The sequence below is a fragment of the Stegastes partitus genome, unplaced genomic scaffold (genome assembly GCF_000690725.1).
Source record: "Stegastes partitus isolate 25-593 unplaced genomic scaffold, Stegastes_partitus-1.0.2 Scaffold277, whole genome shotgun sequence".
NCBI classification, from domain to species: domain Eukaryota; kingdom Metazoa; phylum Chordata; class Actinopteri; family Pomacentridae; genus Stegastes; species Stegastes partitus.
Window position 1 is genome coordinate 208,543 of NW_007578008.1, and position 21,621 is coordinate 230,163.

The following is a 21,621-nucleotide window of genomic DNA, read 5'->3' on the forward strand; positions in this document are numbered from 1 at the left end:
AGGATAGCATGTGTGATACTGAATATATCAGAGTATAAAGCAATAACTATGAAATCATGTAAATATCCTGACACAGTGGGACAGCAGGAGGCGATATTCAACAGATCTCACACACAGCCTGTTGAAGTAAACTCTCCTCAGCAGGTCAGAGCAACAAAACGCCGGCGAAGGCAGCGATTATCAGGTTCACACGCGCCTCAGTCGACTGTTAGCATGACGCTGTTCACTCAGCTGGAGCAGGTTTCTAATGTCACCTTTCATTACCTGCCCCCGTTTGCTGCCTTCCCTGTTTGCTGTGATCTTTTATTTAAATATTTACCTATTTATTTATTTATCACCGGCATATTCAATTACCTCCCCGTCGCCGTTTGATGCCGCCGTAGCCGTTCAGCTAGCTCTGGATGCTGCTCAGCCTCCTCGGCCTTTGTGTTTTTAACACACTGATTTAAATGTGTTCTCTACATCTGCTGTGCTTTTGATGTGTATCCCCACACTTTTTTTAAAAATATATTTTCCCCAGTTAGCGAGCCTTTCACCCACTTCAGCTGTTGTAAACAAGCCAGGAAACTAATTTCCTTTGTCCACGATAACGGCGAGAGCAAATTCATCCTCAAGTCCACCTGCCAGGTTCATTATTTTTTTTAACAAACAATAAGATGGTTGGAATGGAAATGGGACCACCTAAATGGCAGTTTGGTTTCCTGCCAGCGTGTCTCCTCGTGTGGGGAAAAAACGCTCGAGCCAAATAGTTGCTGTCTTGCGGTTAATAATAATAATAATCGCCCATTGTCACTGTAAGTTGGCTCCTGCTGTTTCGGGGAGATATTTACACCAGAGTTTAATTTTTAAAAAATGCAAAAACCTGTCCCGAATACAAAAACAAAGTTAGAGACCTTCTCCAGCAACACAAACAGATTAAACGGCACAAATTGGAAAACAGACGCTGTTTAGTACGAAGTAAAACTGTGAGGAAACGTTTTATCTCCGATAATAACTTCAGTTAATTTCATCGTGAACGTTGTGGAGTCTCTTTAACGGTTCTCTTCGCGGCAGCAGCAGTGGTTCTTGTTAATCAATTGTGCATCACTGAAATGAGTTTTTAATCCATGTTTGACAGTGTTTCTCCTCTTACATCCCCAGCAGTACTTTGTTAGTGTACATTTCATTTCTATCTTTCCGCTAAGTCGGAGAGTCGCGCAGACAAATGCCTGGAGAGGAAAAGGAAGCTGCTGTTGTGTATACATACGAGAAACAGGGACTTCATTAAGTGTGCTGATTGTGATTTTATTTCATTTGTCAGTGACTGAGGTCTTTGACAGTGTGGTGGGAGGTCCATATGGCCTCGTCATAATTAGTGGAAGCTGTGGTTTATGTAAAATAGCTTCAATAGCTACTTTTTTCTTTTTCTGAGAAGCTTCTTGCGGCTCAACTACATAACTACGTTTTCTAAACACTAGTTTAAATTCAGGGCTGCAAAGTGGAGCAGCAAGAAGGTCGTGGTTCACGTCCCGGTGAGGACACCCGGGATCTTTCTGTGTGGAGTCTCCATGTTCTCCCCGTGCAGCGTGGGATCTCTCCGGGTTCTCCGGCTTCGTCCCACAGTCCAGAAACATGTTGAGGTTAATTGGTGGTTGTAAATTGTCCGTAGGTGTGAATGTGAGTGTGCTTGGTTGTCTGTCTCTAAGTGTAGCCCTGTGATAGACTGGTTACCTGTCCAGGTGAACCTGCCTTCACCCTGAGTCAGCTGGGATAGACTCCAGCCCCCCATGACCCTGGTGAGGATTAAGGTGTATAGATGATGGATGGATGGATCTGTAGGAGCATATTAACTTGCATGCCGAATTAATGCCGTTGACTTCAGCTTTTAAAACAGGGGAATGTAATCCAGCTAAATGTGCTAACGAATCCTAATGTGACTTTTTGCTAATTTCACACATTTCTGACTGAGGTTTTGTATTTTCAACAAACCTGACAAATGAAACCTGAATCTATGTGGTTTGCCTTCTGCCACCAGCATCATTAAACAGATTTAAATACAAAAATGGATGTCGTGAAGTTAAATGTAAACAGTAAAGGTTAAAAAAATAAAAAATAAATCACTGATCCTGAGCACTAAGATACCAAACAACATTGTCTAACAAGTTTAAAGTACTGATCAGTGACATCTACAATGAAAACCACTGCAACTAAACTGAACTGTTGAGTAAATTTGACACAGAAAGACTTTAATTCTGTACGCTGTCTCAATAAAACCTGGAACCACAGTCATGGCGGTTATCGGCTCTGATGCTTCATTTGTGCAATCTACTTCAGTCAAAGGCAGCAGTTTGTTATAATGATGAAAATTAAAAGAAAAATACTGCAGCAAAAACCTCCTCTGTTCATGCACAAAAGAGAGCAGCTGGTAGAAAACTGTTAATACTGTAGATGTATATTTTAGCACTCGTAATGGCTGCTAATGTTCTTTTAGCTTCATTATCATCCGTCTACAACTGACTTGGCAGCAAATTGGGACCAGGCATGGAAACATAATTGTGCCATTTTCCCGCATCACCATCTGAGTGCATGCAGGTTGCCGTGGCAACGCAATGCATACAGTCAGCGCTACTGTACCTGCAGGGGCCTCGCTCAGACTCGTTATTAACAACGAGTTGCACGTCGAAGCCTCGCACGACCCTCCAGCTGAGAATGTGCGCGGCTCGTAGAGGATTTGTTCAGGAAACAAACGGGTAAAAATGACGGCGCTTCCCACAGCTGATTTAAATTCAAACCTCCGAACAGAACCTCCCCCAGAACATCAAACTTGCTAAATTAAAGTCGGTCTGTGTCGTCTAGAGAGATGAAACTTTAGGGGGGGAAAAGTACGAGTAACTTCCACCAATGGGAGCTTCTGTAATTTACTGTTTACGCTCCTTCCGTCACTGCTGCAAGATGAAAAGGTCACAGAGTGTCAGATAAATGCCTTCATTGTGGCGAATCAACACGCCTGAAATGTGCTGTTTGTTTATCTCCGGTGAAAGCTGAAGGTTTGACTGTTGCAGCGAGACGAGGCTGCCAGCTGAAGGTAATTTCCACCCAAACCCTGATCACGCATCTCGTTTGCATTATCTCGCTGCACAAGTTCAGCTGGAGAGTTTCGCCGGATAATTTCGGTGCATCAGGCACAATTACAAGACGCAGATCTGAGATGAAAATTGGCTCTCGTGAAAATAACGCAGCAGCTTTGGGCTTATATTTAGAATCCAGAACACACAACCTGAAACCGTCTGGGAGGTTTATAGCATCACAGTCCCTCGTTTAGATCTGATCCTTGTGAGCGTCCTAACTGCTTGTGCATTTCAGTTTACTGCATTTGTTTTATGATGTGTGTCTTTTACACCAGAACCCAACACAATGACTAATGTGGAAATTAAGGCTCTTTTTAGATCAACCAAACTTGACACAAATCCACAGCTTGTCATGTTTGTGTGCGATGTGTTCTCAGTGGCTTTGAGTGTTTGTTTGATGTGATCCTTTTGTTTGTTCCCACACCGATCTCGGATTTCCAATCCTTCTTGCTCCTGTAATCACCACTCTGAGGCGTCCTATCGTCCAGACTCTACACCGCTTTGTTCAGATTTGCAGGATTACTAATAAGGTTGGACGCGATTGTCTTGAAATGCGCCATGAGATGTCTGAACACATCTGCAGTCCATGATTTACACACAAACAATTTATTTCAGACAGGCTTAAAAACTCATTTGCATAGAGCGTGTCATGAATATTCTTTTTCAATGATCAGAAAAGGAAAAACAAAAGAAAAACTTTCCCCTACATGCAAATAGCTGTCAGCAGCTTGTAAACATGTTTCTGCACACACTGCTATCCATGCACATGTCGTACAGATTGGCTCACTGAGGTGAGTTTCCTGCGATTGCACGCACAGCTTGCTTTCTACCTGAGACTTACTCGAGCTTTCAAGCAATTTGCCGGAGGTTAATTAGAATTTTTTTTCTGCTGCAGGGCACATCCGCGGTGCTCATTCAGATTTTGAATAAAAATGACGGTCGGCAGTGTTGTTGTTATCGCTCGTGGCGCAGAGCCGTCGTGTTCTGAGACGGATATGATTGTCCGGCCTCGTCTCGAGGCAGGTTTCATCTTTTTCCTCGCAGTTTTTTCTCTGGTGATTCCTCTCTTAATTCCTCACCTAACATGCATTTAATTCTTAACGCAGACAAGAAAATTTCCAAAGAGATCCAAGCCTTCCTTCAGATTACAGTAAGTTGCTTCTATCGCCATCTGTCAGTTGCAGCACTTAGCTGCGGAGGATGAGTGCCCTACGATCTATAGTTAACAAGGAACATTGGATTTTTCTGTCAAAGGACTCTTTGATTCAGAGGACTTCAGTCGGCTGACAGATTACACCACAGATTGCCCAGCGCTCTGTGGCGGTATTAAAGGCGGATCTTTTTTCAAACCTCTGAAACAATAGATCTCTATGGGACGTCAGCGAAGCCACAGCGACCAACGGTGCTTTTAAGCTGCCGTTATTCATTCTAGGAGGTAATAGAACTGATAAACTGCACTCAAATCTAACTGCACAAGATGGACTGATGCTGGTTCGGGCTCATCTGCGGTGCAAGCGGAGCATATAATACATCATTTTATTGCAAAATTGGCGTCCAGTGATATTTGGAGTCTGGGGTCACCTTCAACTGGTCTCATACTGTTGCTTTGTCACATCCCCTTGATGTCGAATTTGAACACACAGGGCACCTTTTAGCATCATTTTTTAAACAGCCTGGATCATTTAAAAGATGAATATAAATTTGAAAACATCAGTGACACTCATCTGGTGTCGTCACTCTTTTCAGGCAACAGGAAGTTTGCTTCCGTCTTGCTGCATGCACATTTTAACCCAAACTGTGATGGTTTGGTAAATCGTTTTTTTTATGCCTAAGCTTAACTGCACAGCAAGAGAAAACAAGACTTAGGTCACTAAATAAAATCAAAGAAAGTGAAATAATATCAGTCAAACACATTACCTTAGTTTCTTAACCCTTTCAAAACTACAGCCCGCTACATCGGTCTGCGGCTTTCACCCCGTCCACCCTGCAGACCGGTACAGTGGGATCCGGTATATGGTGACTTTCTGTCACATTCATTTTGATTGTCCATCAGTGGGAATCCCTGCATGTGAACAAGCGGTTCAGTCATGAAATAAATTATGCAAATAATAATAATATTATTAATAATAATATTTGCATACAGGGTTCTGTCCAGCGTCATAACAGGATAACGGCCCATTACGCTGCTGCCTGAAAAAATGATCCTGCAAATTGGGCCGATACGTTGTTTTCGATGGTATGTAACGGGAAAATATTTAATAAGCGCCGATGGAGTTTCACTGCCGTCGTCTTTGCTGCTAACGCTGCTATTCACTAGCGTATTTGGCGCTAACTGTTAGCAGCATTCACTAAGGACCCTTCGTGTTGAAAGGGTGTTTCAAGCCAAAGTTACTTAGTGTTGAAGGCATTAAGTGAAAGCTCTTCTAAAGACGAAAATGCCAATGAAAAAGGTCACCACCTGTGGACCTCTGAGATGCCAGTGGTGTTAAACCACTTCGTAGCCTGTAAGAACACCCTTAAGTTCATGTTTTCTCAGCGTATTCCAAATGTTTAGCAACCAGCCAATCCAGTTTACATACAGTGTAAACTGGTGCACAGCGTTTTTGGACTCAGTTCTACAAGTGGAATGTGAACCCTAACCCTAAACCCTGACCCTAATGGCCAGTGCATTTCCTTTAACTTCCCACCCCAAACTGCTGGGTCGACGGACACGGCAGGGGAAGTTATCGAGACAGATTTCAAAAACCTAACCCATTGTCTACTCATACGTGCAAGCATCAAAAATCACACTGCTTCTTATAAACTCTCCCCACAACAACACATACATAAATGCAGTGCAGTCTCCAAACAAATCTAGCCGTAGCATCCCAGTGAACAACATGCCGTGACGTATACACACCCCGAAATGCAAGCAGAGACTCACTGTTGTTATCCTTTAAAACCAATGGGAAATGCACACAAGGGCGGCTCAGGTGCTAGAGCGGGTTGTCCTCTGATCGTAAGGTTGGTGGTTCAATCCTCCGCCCCTCCCCAGTCGAAGAGTCCTTGGGCAAGACACTGAACCCGAAGTTGCTCCCAATGGCAGGCCTTGTACTCTGTCGCCATTGGTGTATGAATGTGTGTGTGAATGGGTGAATGAGAAATGCATTGTTAAGCGCTTTGAGTGTCGCTAAGGTAGAAAAGCGCTATATAAGTGCAGTCCATTTACCATTTACCATGTCTTGTAACGTCAGTCACCAGTGCTGGAAAAGGAGCGCTTGGTTTTCACTTCTTTACTGTTCACAAGTACCATTGTTTATGTCTCTTATTCCCAGGCCACTATTTTCACAGTTTCTCTGGTTGTTGACCAGCCAGTCTAGATTAGAAGAAGTGCTAAATACAACAACCGGACTGTGGATCAGAGATACATTTTGGGTCTAAAAGCAAACCAGAAGCCTTAAAGGAAAATGCAGATGTTCAAAATCTGGTTGGAAGCTTTTTTTTTTTCTTGTTGTTGTTGTTTTTTTTCCCCACAATGCCACAAAAATCAGAAGTGAGATGATTCACACTGATGATGGAAAAACATCACTATGAGATATTTGTGAAGCAATCTTTTTTTTTTTGCTCAAAACACATCTGCATTCACACCAGGAATGAAAAATCTTTTGGATGATAAAAGCATCCAAAAAAAACAAAAAAAATATGCAAAACAAAGGAGAAAAAATAAAAAAAATCTTGTTTCGGCTGGAACAGAGGCGGATGTTGGGATGTTTGCCTTGATATGCCAAAGTTCCCTCTTGTTTTCAAAGTGACCTTTCCCCGCCTGGAGTGTAATGTTTGGTTCTCTGATGGCTGTTTGATGCTGTTTGAAGTCTGGCTGCTGCAGTTTCTGCTGATTAGAAAGATTGTTTGATGAAGGGATGTATGGGAGGGAGGAGGGGGGGAGGAAAAAAGGCACACTCACACTTCCCTCCCTCACACATTCACCGTATACCCTCTATACGTTTCCTACCGCACTCGCCCTCCCCGTCTCTTCTCGCCGGGCCGATTGTGTACGATCAAAGCAAGTTAAAAAATAAACCCACAAAAAAAAAAAAAAAAACGGAACTCTCTGTGAAACACTTTCCAAAAGTCTTTGAAGAACATGAGGTACCTAACAAACTGTAGCAGCAACACGAAGCAGCTCAGAGCTAATTAAATGGTAGCACCAACAACATAATTAAGCCAACTGAGCAGCAATGCAGCAAACACTGGGAAACAGGCAAGCCAGCAGAGTCACAGACAAAAAGAAAAACCGAGAGCCAAACTTTCCTGTCCCTGCAGAAGGAAAACGTCTGGGGCGTCTCAGCGGTGCCGGTTTCCTCGGTTCCCCCGCAGAATTTAATATGCGACGCATTTGCATTAGCAATTACATTTTAGATCGGCTTCGTACAAAAGACAAGTTTCATTTTCAAATGCAGTTCAGAGGTGTTGAAGGAAAATGTGTGTGCCTTGAAAAGGTGCTCAGTTAATATTGAAGGGTCCTGCCAGCGTGACTAATTTTAGCAGAAATTGCACGACAGTCAGAAAATGAAGGAACACAGACGGATCAGTCCACAGCTGCACCGAAACTGAAAGAGAACATTTTACATGTAAACCCAGAAATCAAACACACACTCAGTAGTCTACGGGTGACATTATGTCCTAAATTTGCTGCATTAGATTTCTTTGTCTACGTCAGAATGCATGAACGGATATTAATTCATTAATGCATCAAATTATAGGAAAGCAGAAGTTTTTAAAAAACAAAGTTATTTGTCGGTATGATGTGATTACACGAATTCACTGCAATTATGTGTGATGCAGCTGAAATATGTGATAAAATGTTTTATTTCTGCCCAGACTGCTAATTATTGATTTATATTCAAGACCAGCCTTTAAAAAAAAAAAAAAGGTTTCTTTTTAATTTAACCACCACAATTTGAATAGAATCACTTCCGTTTGTTTATCAGTTGACAGCAATTAGTGACCCAAAAATATATTTGCACACAAAGACACAAACAAACAAGGATGAAGGAACGACCTCACTGTCATATCTATTAAATAAAGAAGGCAAGTTAAACCCGGAGGTGCTCAGATTAAGCTTCCTACTGTCTAATCTGCACAAGATGTGACCCGACAGGAACCCGACACCAGACCTCTACAGGCATCAGGCCACCAGGAGGGCATCACTCCTGGACCCTGCTGGTTGCAGCCTTTACCTGCAGCACAGTGATGAGATGTCCAGGTGGCTGCAGACTAGCATGTCTCTGGAGACCTGCGCCGTAGCCACAGGGATGGCTAACGGAGGGCGAAGGGGCTCCATTTTCAAGGTGTGACAGATTGTCCATGAGTCAGGATGGATGCTTGGAGTTTGTCACTGAAGTTGACATTTCCATGATGTGCTTTCGCTTTTGCTTGAGAAAATATGGAACCTTCTGCTGAGCTATATATAGTGTCTATCGCTGGTATATTTAAATCTATCCTTTTATAGTTTGCTTGTCTATGTTTAAGTAACTAAAAAATGCATAATTAAGTTAGAGGTACAGCTACTGTATTGGTTAAACAAGTCTGATTCTTCCTCTTCGTGCAACACTCTGTTAGTCTTTACACATCCGGCCACGCTTTTCTGCAGAAGTACAAACTGTCACGCTGCTTCCAGCAATGCCAGTTATCTTAACACGGCCGACTAATTAAGCACCGCTGCCATTCTTTAGGTGGAGTCGTTAGTCACGCGAGTGCAAGCGGCCCACTTGCGAGAAGCAATTTTGCCAAAACAGTTCCCTCTTGCCTGATAAAAACCTGATAGATAAACCTGATGCGTGCTCTCCAGCTTACAGCAAACTTGTTCAACACGACTTCACTCAAAAGTGCATGCATCAAAAAGACGCACTCCTTCTTCCTCCTCATGCCCCCGAACAAACGCACAAACACAGCAAACCGACTGCAGCATATAAAACAGTCCAGCCATGCAAACGCCTTCTCTTAACAACACAAGTGGAGGCAATGCATGTCCTGTAAAGCGTCAGTGTTTCTCTGTCAGAAACAATGTAGGGACACACACACCGTCTGGCACAGTGTCACTCACCAACACTTCACACACACACAAACACACACACACACACACACGGATACACAAACACGTGGAGCTGCAGCCTCTCACCGCTGATGCAGAGGCTGAAACGACAGAGTTCATCACACAGGGTGTCCGGACTCTCCAGCTCTCCCGGTCCTCCTCCTCCTCTCCCTCCTCCTCCCTCTCTCCTCTTCTTCCTCGGTGACATCCTCTTCACCATCTTCATCACTCGCTCCACTTTGTCCATCCTGGAAAAATCACCTGTCAGCTGTAGATAGATGTGCTCTTGGAACCTTTGTCTCTTGCTTTTATTTTTTCTCGGCTTCACTCCTTTTTTTTCTTCTCCAACTGTTTATTCAGGAATAACTTTCACGCCTCTCCCTGCTCGTTTCTTGCCTCTTTTTCCTACACAATCGCTCCTTTTTTGCTTTGCCCCCCCCTCCAAAAAAATTCCCCCTCTTCCACCACCACCACCACCTCCTTCCTCCCTCTTCCTTTTCCACGGTCCTGCTCTCCTTTGCCTCCAATTGATTTCTCTCTCCTTTCCAGTGCACCACTTAATTGCTCAGGTTTAGTTTCACAAACACCTTGGCCATCCTCTGTCTCCTCTTCTTCTTCTTCTTCCTCTTTCCCCCTCTCTCCCTGTGCTTCCCCGGCTCTTTCAGCTCCACGGAAATCTGATGAACGAAACGACGAGAGAAGTGAGACACTGAGGGAAAAGAGAGGAGAGGGAGAAAGGGAGAGGCTGCACATTTACTCTCCCCCTCCTTCCTTGCTCTCTCTCTCCCTCTCCATACACCCCAGTCCTGCCTCTCCACCCCCACATCCAGCGTTCAAAACTCTCAGCTGGTGCTTTGCCTATCTTTTCCCAAAAGGGGTGGGGGACCAAAAAAATAAAAAATCCTCAGCGTGGTTTTTTTTTTTTTGTCTCTCTGCAGTTCTTTGCTTCATTATCTCTCTCTCTCTCACGGTTTGTCAGCTAACTTCTTCAATCAATCCACGTCTTCCTGCCTCTTCCTTTGTTCCATCTTATCTCTTCCCTCTAGTCCCTCTTTTTTTTTGTTGTTGTTGTTTATCTGTCCCCTTCGGTCTTCTGTTTCATCTTACGAGGGTACTTCAAAAGGTTCTCGGCCTCACCCGGACACAAGAGGTGTAGCTCCCCTCGTGGGGCACAGCTGGATGCTATGAAGCCTTGTATCACTGCACCAAAATGATGATTGTTGTCATTTCTCTGCAAGGAGAGGAAAGGTCGTGCTGTCGCTCCGCCCACGCAGCATTGGGTGGATATGAACTTTTGCCCCATGAACCGCCGACCAACACCGTCTGACTGCATACTGATTTGGCCAAATTCTAGTATGTAGTTTTTTTTTTTTTTAATATATTTTTTTGGCTTTTGCCTTTATTTAGAGCAGTGTAGAGGGACAGGAAAGGGGGGAGAAGAATGGGGACAGACCTGCAGCAAAGGGTCGTGAGCGGGATTTGAACTCACAACCGCTGCATCGGGGAACTACAGCCCCTGTTCATGGGTCACCCGCTTAACCCGGTGAGCTATAGCGGGGCCCTAGTATGTAGTTTTAAGCAGTATGCCAAAACGCCCAGGTATCAGACTGAATCAGAGGAAAAAAAAATCTGCAACACGGATCAAACCGATCCATCTCATCTGCTGCTCGACATGACTAAAGACTTTTGCCATCAGAGGAATTCTGACCCGAGTCCCCTGACTGTTACCACTACTTAATTAAATGCATGGTTGCAAGATGAATATTTACATTTATAGACTTATAAAAACAGGCTGCAAGGTGGAGCGGTGGATAGCTCTGTTGCCTCGCAGCAACAAGGTGGCCGGTTCGCGTCCTGGAGAGGACACCCAGGATCTTTCTGAGTGGAGTTTGCATGTTCTCAGAAACATGCTGAGGTTAATTGGTGATTGTAAATTGTCCGTAGGTGTGAATGTGAGTGTGCTTGGTTGTCTGTCTCTAAGTGTAGCCCTGTGATAGACTGGTTACCTGTCCAGGTGAACCTGCCTTCACCCTGAGTCAGCTGGGATAGAATCCAGCCCCCCATGACCCTAGTGAGGATCAAGCTGTGTATAGATGATGGATGGATGGACTTAAAAAAGTTGAAAAGATTGTACACCAACTGAATATTGTGTGCAATTTTTGCATTATGTATTTAATAACTAAGTTCAAGTTGCAGTAAATTAATTTAAAACTGCAAGTCCTTCAAACATAAAGACTTGTGTTTACCCAGTATTAGATGATTGCTTGTTTAAAACAACACTGATTGCAGAGGAAAACTATCACCCCAAACTCAACAGTTTGTTGGTTGAACATAATTTCATCTGAATTTGTAAAAAACGGATGCAAAACTAATTCTTAATGCATGTTGTTCAAATCAAGTCAAGTCAGCTTTATTGTCAGTTTTGCCACATGTACAACGTACAGAGAACTGAAATCGCAATCTTCTGCAAAATGAACAAAGAAAAAAAGTAGAAAAATAGAAAAATAGCAGAAAAAAAGAGTAGAATATAGATATAGACAATAAACATATAGCTACTGAATCTGTGAAAATGCTCCCAATATGACCAAACCAGCGTGGGCAACAAAATAGAAAATAAAAATACCATCATTCACTCAGTTTGATTAAAGTAAGAACACTGTTGTGCTTCCAAACCCGAAAAAAACAGGAGAATCAGCTTAAACTCATCCTACTGTCGCAGTGAAACACAACAAATCTGGTTCCTTCCAATCATCAGCTGAATGTTCAGCTTTTGGGAAAAACCAACAAAAATCCACATTTTAAACTTTGCTTAGATTGTTTAAAGCTAACGGCTAAGCTACACATTAGCAACACTATTATCTACCTTCCACTTTCCAGAACTGGAAGCTGGCAGCAAATGTAGACACCTGAACTGTTTCAATCTGCATACAAACTGTGTTGGTCTGGAGTGTGTGGTGGGCGGTTAAACACAGCCTCTGTCTGTTTTGATCCTCCTCCTCTCCATTTATACATCCCTCCTACTCCACCTTTCTCCTTGAACTTCCTCCTGTTCTCCTCCATCTCACCCGACCCTCTCTAAACATCTCCCTCTTTCTCTTTTGTCCGCCGTTTCTTTCTCTTCTTCTTCTTCTTCCTCCATCCGTCTGCCTTTCCTCATCTGCTCTTTAATCTCTGTTTCGTGCCCTTCCATAATAAGCTCATCATCTCGTCTGGCGGAGAGGTCACACACTCACACTGATGGTATGTACACACCCCGGTACACTACTTCAGCTGGTAGAGGAAACACACTGTGGACACCACACACACACACCGTCACACAAAAAGTATACACCTTCTATTATCCACACTCAGCCTTTTTTTTTTGCGGTCACTCACCCACACTCAGACACACTGCGGGACTGAGATTCTGAACCCCAGGTAGTTTTAATGAAAAATCACCCCGAGGGGTTCAGGACATGCTTTTTAATCACCGGCCCGAGACGACGATCCATACGTGCGCTGTGATCCTGCGGCGAAGTTTTCGCTCTTTGAAACCTGCGACACCTGACGAAATTGATTACTGGCAGGAAATTAAAAGTCATCCCATGAAGATTATTGAGAGGCTTCTGAGTGTCTTGAGCCAGCTGCTGCTGAAAGAACGGCGCTTCAGAGGAAGGCGATGCAGAGTTTCACCGTTTGTCAAAAAGACATCAACGACGCGAGGTCGGCGAGGAAATAACTTTTGCCAGGGGGGTGTACATTTGCATCAATAAACCCAAAGCTGTTGTTTGGCAGATGATAAAACTTGCCGAGGAAGGATTTTAGGGTCTTTTTATTCTGAACCCCCAATCGGAAGCTGCATCTACCTCTGACCCGACGACAAATGGGCATTTAAATTTTCCTTTTCTTGTGTGTTCCATTTGTTCGTTAGCGGCCCAAGGACATAAAACTGCACAGTAATAGTTATTTCTGTGTCGCAAAATTTCTCTTTTCCATTATCTCAACCCCTAGTATTCACCTGTCAACCCATTATATAATGCTTTGTGTATATAGTACTTTGTTTAAATTATTTTTATTTCTAGTATTCTTATTTTTATTCTTATTTGCACTGCTGCTATTGTCGTGTTCTTCCACACAAGTTTCGTTGTACTTCTGCACAATGACAATAAAGTCTCTTTATCTTATCTTATCTTATCTTATTAGACTCATCTGTTGCATGGCAACCCCACATGGTTGAGCCATGAATAGGAGCTGGCAGGAAACCTCCATGTTTGTCACACACTTGGAGCTCTAACAATGTTTGTCCATATTAGTTCCAAACATTTGATTGAGTTCAAGTCAGGATTTGAAGCAACTTGCAAATGCACCAGTTTTAAAATGCACGTTACGCAGCCCGCCTGACCCAGGGTTTAAAATGTTATGTCAACGCTTTTATAAATTCATGCCATCCTCTTTGTGCGAGCCACGCTTTGATGATACCTCACGGGGTTATGCCTTAAATCTATTACACGGTGAATACTGAACTGCTCGATTTCAAAATTAAACCTCGATGTATGTCCAGAAAACTAGCAATTAGATATTATACCCCAACTCTTTCATGCATGAAATAATAAAATGTCTACTAGATTGTATTGGTCATATAAATATTGACTGCTGTCTCATAGAAGCAACGACGGAAGAATGGAGCAGCTTCCAAAACCACGACAGGAGAAGACAGTCAAAGAGATGTATGTGGGTATGTATCTGGGGTTAATATATCCCACATAGCAACCCTTAGTGGCAATAAGGCAGCCATTTCTTTATTTATTTAGCATTTAAAGCACTTCCATATGAGTTTCCCTGTTATCATCCCAGTGGGCCCACCAAGAACCTGGTCACGGTAGCTCATGACATCATCATGGTATAAGTTGTAATTTGAATATGTTTAAATTGGGATATAAAATGAATGGTTGGATGTCAAGAGTGAACTTGAAGTCAGTTCCCCACTGCTTGGTTTGCTTTGAGCTCCATTGTGTCAGTGGGTACTTGCTTGAAGTCTCTGTATCAACCCAACTTTATAACTTCTCCACAAGAACCGGACAGAAACTGAACTGAGAGTTTAAAAAAAAAAAAAAAAAAAAGGAGGTCAGCTGCAGACTGGCAGACATCCTGAGCAGCAAAAGGACTGTCCTCGCAGCTCACTGTAATAACTTCCAAAAGTATTATAGACTCTGCAGGAGTCAGAGAGACAGAAATAGACCTATTTCAGCATTTGGCTTTGTCAGCAGTTTCCTCCAGACCCAAAACCAGTTGTTTCCTTCTGACTACAGCAGTATGTTAAGGGGGGAATTAAACCAGAGTCGAGACATACCGCCTGCTCAGTGAGCCGACAGCATTTCTTATGGTTGTGCTGTTGTCTGTGTGATTACTCTTTGCAGGATGCAATCCCCTGAAAGCTGACAAATACAACAGCTTCCTTCTAATGTGTCAAATTACCTTTTTAATCATTACGAGTTAAAAGGAGTAGCATCTGAACAGCAGATCATTACTCTATAAATCACTTTCTGTCTCTTACTTTAAAGGTCTCCACGACATGGCAAACCGTGACGCCTTACTTTGTTTGTGGTTTAACTTAGAGGTGAACAGACAAACTGACCATCGACGGCCTTTAACCTCTGCAAAGCCGCCCCCTCGACAACAAAGCTGATCCATTCGCCCCTCAAACTGAGTCGACTCCTGGATACCAGTGGATAGCTTGGCTGCTAACAAGACAAACCGTTACTAATTCTCTTTCATCTCGGCACTCTGCAGGAGGGTGACATGCCCTGGACAAGTCTACTTCTTGGAGACAGTCATGCAAGATACATACGGGTAGACTCAGTTTTCGTGGTGTTCTTGCTCGAGGAGGATTGTACACTTTGTAATGGATTGAAAGTCATTAGTAAGGATTGCTTTAATTGCCAGCTTTATATTTTATGCATTGCTGAAGTGTTACTACATGTGTTTCTCTCGAATCCAATTATTTTAGCAACTAAAAATGTGAATTTTGAATGAAACTTCCAATGCAAAATTGTTAAACACATGATGTGTATATTATGATCAAAAATCTACTCAACATGCTAGCAGGTTAGCTCCCTTGCACCAACGCTCGCTCAGCTGCCACCTGACCCCGTCTCCGCCGCCCTTGCGCCACTTCTTCTTGGCACCGACGCACCACAATGAGTCCAACTCGTGCTGTTTGCCATCAGAAAACATTTAAGTACAATTTTACTTGGCGCGCGGCGTTTACATTTGACTGCATTCTTGGCTCATTCCACTAAAAAACCCCAGATAAGATTAAAACATTCGTGCTCGTCCAAAACCGTTTGGAATCCTGGCTGAACAAAGAGCACATATGTTTGAGCACATGGTGATTTCTGTCTGCTTTTTGCGTCGCCATCTGTCTGCACTATTGAGGAACGAGGGGGAGAAAAAAAAAGGCTAATGAGCAAAAATACAGGAGTAATTACTCGCATGCAGAAAGGCGCAGAGACTCTGTGACATTAAATTAGGCTGAAAGACAGTCACCGAAATGACTGATGATGCACTTGAGATGCATTTTCTCGTTCGTCTATTTTAGTTGATCCTCGTGAGGAAAGAAAAAAAGAAGCAACAACCCACCCACTGCTCAGACACACTCTCACACGAGCGATTCAAACTTTCTTTCATTAACTTACTTAGAGGGGTTTAAAGGCTTTTTCTGATGCCAGGAGGGTGTTGATAGTTTCATAACAAGATCCATACAGTTTTTTAGTGTGAGCATGTGTCACCGGCACTTCACATGAACTGGTTATGAAACTGTCTCCTCGTGTGTGGGTGTGAATTAATCACTGCGGTTCGACTTCAAATCACTTACACTTTGCATGCGCGCGCACGGATAAACCAGCGTGAACCACTTGCCAGTGACTCATTGATACCTGATTAAAGCAATGTAATAAGAAGCTGTTAAAATTCGGAGGTATTATCATCTCAAAGGGGTGCGGCGTGTCAGCGGCGTTAAAAGGCTTCCCTCTCTCTGTAAAAAAAAAAAAAAATAGCTGGGTTCTCCAGCGATGCATTAAAGATCCAGCTGAGCCGTTTAGGATGTTAGCAGCCCAGTAACAAAGGGCTGGATTCACTGGGAGGCTTCCAGATTAAATTATGTAGAACTGTGCCAGCAATGCCAGAGAGAGGTGATGATGAAGAAGAGCTTAGTCAGGGTTTCCTTAAAGAGGAAACCCTTAAATGCACCCGGCAATTAAAACACACACAGAGCAGAGGAGAAGTTATGATGCACTAGACGGATGGTAGTTATGGACAAAGTGAAGGAGAAGAACATGAGGGTGCAGATACGTTTCATAGCTTTCAAAACTTGAGTTTGTGTACAAAAATCCAATCAGGTTTATTGTCATGTTGCTGCACATACACGTCGTACAGGCGAGATGAGGGAGAGTTTCTTCAGGATTATTCAACCAGCAAGTTTTGCAGAATGCACGACTGGGATCAGACACTAAACTTTCGCTGTTGCTGCCTCCTGAAGGGGGCGCTGCATCCATGTGTGCCACCATTCGTTGAACATGGTGAACCTCTTCAGGTCCTGGTAGGTCTTCAGGGACATGATGGTGTGACGATGGTGAAGCTGCAGATGCTGCCCAGAGCTGTCTGTCTGTCTGTCTGCATCTCCTCCAGCTGTCTGTCCGTCTGGGATGCTGTCATGGAGCCATGTTTCTGTTAAAGCAGACACTCAGCAGTCCCTCCACTCTCTAAGGGTTTCTCTCAGCAAACGTCCAGCTTGTTGTAGAGGGAGCGGACTTTGGAGAGCAGGAGGACGGTCCTGCTGGTCTGGAGGGGTTAGCCTTTAGCCTAGCATGGATCCTGCTGGTCTGGAGGGGTTAGCCTTTAGCCTAGCATGGATCCAGCTCTCTTCCTCCTCCTTTGTTTACGTTCGTATTGTTAGCACTTCCTTCTCTCTCGGGTAACTGCCGGCGTAGTCTCCAATCGGACTCCATGTTGGTATAGTTCGTCCAAATCACAACCGATTGCCGCAATTCCAGCGCCGTTCACTGTCCTGACGTTCAGCGAAGCCTCCCGGCCACAAGTTTTGCAGAATGAATGTCTGGGATAGACAAGACACTCAAAACGTTCACTTTAGTTTTCTCCCGAAGTGGCTGCTGCGTCCATGCACACCGCCGTCACCATGATAAAATACTTGGCCTTGACCAAGAAATAAACATGTGCAGCCCCTTTAATTCCAGTTAGTTTCACGTTTGAGGCTTGTCTTCCAAAGAACACACGTCTATACAACTAAACACATCCTCCATTATCGTACTTTCTCCTGGATTGAGTGTATTTGCACCTGAACCTCGCAGGTCACAAAAACTAATCGCTGCTGTTCAGTTTGGGTTTAAAACAAAGAGGCTTTTACTGTTTTCACCTCCGACAATGTGGAACAAGATAGTGTCAGAACAGCTCAGTCGCTGCCTCGATTCAAAAAGCTTTTAAAAACCCACTTGTACAGACTGACATCACGTCTTCTGTAATGTCTTATTGTTCCAACTTTGTTTTATGGGGTCTGTTTAAAGTCGCTCTATCTTGTAAGGTGCCTTGTAAGTCAGACTTTTGAAAAAAAACAACAACTAAATGCTACTAATATAAGTGTATTATTGGTAAGTCTTGTGGACTGATATGCATTTCCTCTGGTGACACAAAGAGTTTGGAAATAAATCATTAATTTTCGTACCAAAAGTTGTCCCAATTGGAAATGAACAGAATCCACTGTCACCAAATAAAGACCAGACAACAGATGTTCAGCAGCCATCTGTTATCTTAAGGGGCGATGGTTTTGCTTTTTTAGAATTAAACCATAATAAAGTATTTCTGGCATGCTGATGTGCTTTTTGTGCTAAACTGCAGCACCATCAACTCACCATGTACAGTTGTTCACATATAAAAGCTTTGGTTAATGTAAGCGCATAAATCCCCAAGTGACTAAAAAACTCGATTCAAAGACAAAAAAAAAAAAAGATTTTGATATGGGGCCATTTGAAATCATGCAATTAAACAAAATAAGATTATATCAGATTTTGGGCATTTCCTGCTCTTCTAATGTCTCTATCTCTAGTTTTAGTAGAAAGACGTATGAGGGCAAATGAATAAAAGGGGGCAAAACATGAGGTGAGCACGGTGGACTAGTTGTGTCATGGACTCTAAAGCCCAAAGGAGCTCATTTCTATACAACGCAAGAGTTTATAGGACACAAATCCGCCCGTAATGCTTGTTGTTTCCACTCTTCCTCTTAATTAGACAATTAGGGCATTAATGTTTCACAGTTCCACACTTTATCCAGACGCAGAGACATGTGCACTGACGCAGAGAGAAAAAAGTTAGGAGACGATTCAAGAACACATTATCTGAGATTAAACACAAGTAAAGACGAGGCAATCGCAGCCCGATTAGAAAAAAATAAAGCAAAACTCTGGGGATGGCTGTTGAAGGTTGCAGTCTTTAAACAAATCGCTTTAACTTTACTTTGGAAAGTCAGGTCGTAGATTTAGGATGATAGAAGGCTCCAAGTGTTTGGATCCTGTTGTCTGCAAATGTCTGCATGACTGAGCAAATAATAACAAAGACATTAATAATAATAAAGCGTTCACAAATATGTAGAAATCCAGCCAATGGGGCACCTTCTGATTAACTTTAAATCTGAACGTTTCCTATTTTGTGATCGCATATTCGCTTTGCATTTGGTGCGAGCCACTTGGGTGCGACGCCCGGGGAGCCAGGCTCATCAAAACAGCCTTGTGTCACGTTGGCAAACCAGACGACACAAGCTCATGACCCATTTTCTTTTTTTTGGTTCGAGACTGCTCTAAATTCACTCAAACTTTTGCTTTCCTCGCCGTGGATGGTGGCTCGGCTGACTATGTCATCCGGCCTGCTGAGAACAACTACAGCTGGCCAACTTGTGACGAGTCGCAGAGATACCCGAAAAAGCAGGAATCAGCCGAAAGAGGACGGAAAATATGGGGGGTATGAAGAGATGAAGGAGGGCATGTAATAGCCAGAAGTGTCCCGTGTTTAGACAGCTAAGCAGAAGAGGTAAGTTGGGATAAAATGAATTTCACCTCATAAATGTGCTGAGGAGTAGATTTTGTTAATCCCTAGAACCATACTAAAATATTCAAACCATTCATCGAGGAGAAGGTTTTAGAAAACCAGTGGACTAAATATTAAGTGGTCTGCTGCCAAAATAAGTGAGATATCAGGATGGCGGCTTGTTGTAACTCCATCTAAACAAAGTAGTAATCATGTGATGCCGAACACTCCTAAACTAAGTAGCCACGAAGGTCAGCGTGATGCAGTTTTTTGTCGTTGGCACAGATGTGTAAAAATGCATGATGTAGGCAACACCCAATGCATAGTGGTTTAACTTTAAGCTAAAATAGCGACACATAGATCTAAAAAGTCTTATCATTATTTGTAGTATTACTTCCTGATTGTTTGTGCAAAACCCGTTTCCATACTGTGTCTAGAATTTCATCCCATATGTTCTCATTTGTTCATTTCTCAGGTGAAATTATTTCAGTTTCATTTGTGATATTTTGACTAAATGTGCAGTCGTTCAGTTAATCATTTAAATATCACGTGTGACATCATGTATTACCTTGGTACGATTATCTTACTTGTTTACCGTAATTTCCGGACTATTAGCGCACCTGAATATAAGCCACTAACTTTCAAAAGGAAAAAAAAAAAGTACATACAGGCTGCACTTGTCTATAAGGCTGCAGGTGTCCACGTTGTAACATGAGATATTTACACAGAAAGATTTTTTTAACTTTTAATTAAATACGTATTGGTAACATACACAAATGCTGTAACGCGGCTGGTTAAGAAAATAAAAAATACAGCCGCCTACCAGGAAAAGTCATTGATGCTATCTTCATCTTCCTCCTGCACTAAAACCACTAAAGTCTTCAGTGTCAGTATTGAACAGCCTCAGAATTCCTTCGTCACTTCCTCAGTCTCTCTTTGGTTGTCGCTCTCAATGTCACTTTCGTCTCGAGACAAATGTGCAAAAATCCATAAATTAGCCGCATCATTGTTTAAGCCGCAGTGTTCAAAACGTGTGGGAAAAGTAGCGGCTCATACTCCAGACATTACGGTAATTGCAGTCCTGTATCGTACTTCTAAATTTTTTTTTGGGTACTGTGTATTTTTTATGTCATTTGTTTTTTTTTTTCTGAGCAATATCTGGAACAAGATGAATAAAATCGTATCTTATCTGCAATCACGAATCTAAACATTGGTTTGCATTCATTTCATGCTACCAACTTTACTGATTCTGATTAGAACTGTTTATACATCCACCATAATCCATAATTGCCATCTGATGTTGCATCGGCTCTTTTTGTTGGGCAAAACACTCCAATTGTTGTCCTAATCGAATAAGGCGCCCTTACATAAGGTTTAACAAAAGGCTTACTTTTTCTCATAAGGTTTTATTGTACCCAAAGCTATTGTCCCTTCCATCCCCCGTCCATCAATCTCTCCCACTCCTGTTCTTAGCTTTTGTGCGAAAGTGCAAAAATTATAATGCGCAGCGAGATGGATGGAAGTGACGAAGTGACAGGCTAGCATGTTGCTTGGCACCTTGGATGAAAAAGTGCACGACGTTTCCCGAGGCAGCTTCAGACATGATACAAAAAAATCAAATCCGTGGAGCTAATTAATGTCAAACAACTTACTTTTACTTAAAGTCTTGGCACCGGCTTTGTGAGTGTGACTGACTGGGCTGATTCAGGCCTGAGCTCTATACACAGACAGAGGAATTAAGCTCAGAAATAGATATTTTAAAGCCTGGACAAGTAGAAGTAAGGAGCAGGGAGAGTTTTTTTGCTCTTGGGTGAACTCATTTCGGGTGCGTTAACTCGGCGTGAACGTGGAGTCTTGATGCGTCACCTGGATAATATCTGTTACATTATGATCAGATCCCAACAGGTAGCTGGAGGACTTATCAAAAAACATGATGTGCCCCAGGTGAGTGGAAGCAATGCTTGGGTTCTACGTATGATAAAGAGTTTTTCTGTCTCGCTTTGCTAGATTTACCTGCAAGAGGAAGAACATGTTGTCTTCGTCTTGAGAACGTGGCCAAACTCTACACACTGCATGCACACCCTACTGAGAGAACATCCACATTGATCTGGAGAAATCTATAAATGCATCTTTCTCTCTCCAATTCAACCACTTTTCAGATTAAAATTATGTTTTCCTCTCCCCCCAAATAAACTTCTCAACCAAGGTCGTTAGCTCAAGGTAGCCGCTAACCACGGGCTAATGATTTGCTCTGTTGTGAGCTGCTCTGGGGAACTTTGACAATTTATTCTCAAGATTGAGAATCTTATTAGTTCAACTTTAATGATTTCTCCAGTTGGCCCAGCCTCCATTTCTTCTTAAATGCTCAGT

At 42.8% G+C, this 21,621-nt stretch overlaps 1 protein-coding gene across 1 annotated transcript in view; it reads right to left on the minus strand.

Moving 5' to 3' along the window:
• The window catches only part of LOC103357845 (glutamate receptor-interacting protein 2-like), a 215,168-nt gene extending 205,741 nt beyond the window's left edge, over nucleotides 1–9,427 (minus strand). Inside the window, exon 1 of the mRNA XM_008282571.1 lies at nucleotides 9,268–9,427. Coding sequence (XP_008280793.1) covers nucleotides 9,268–9,427 — 160 coding nt within the window. The remainder of the gene's footprint in view (nucleotides 1–9,267) is intronic.
• Between the last annotated feature and the right edge of the window lie 12,194 nt (nucleotides 9,428–21,621).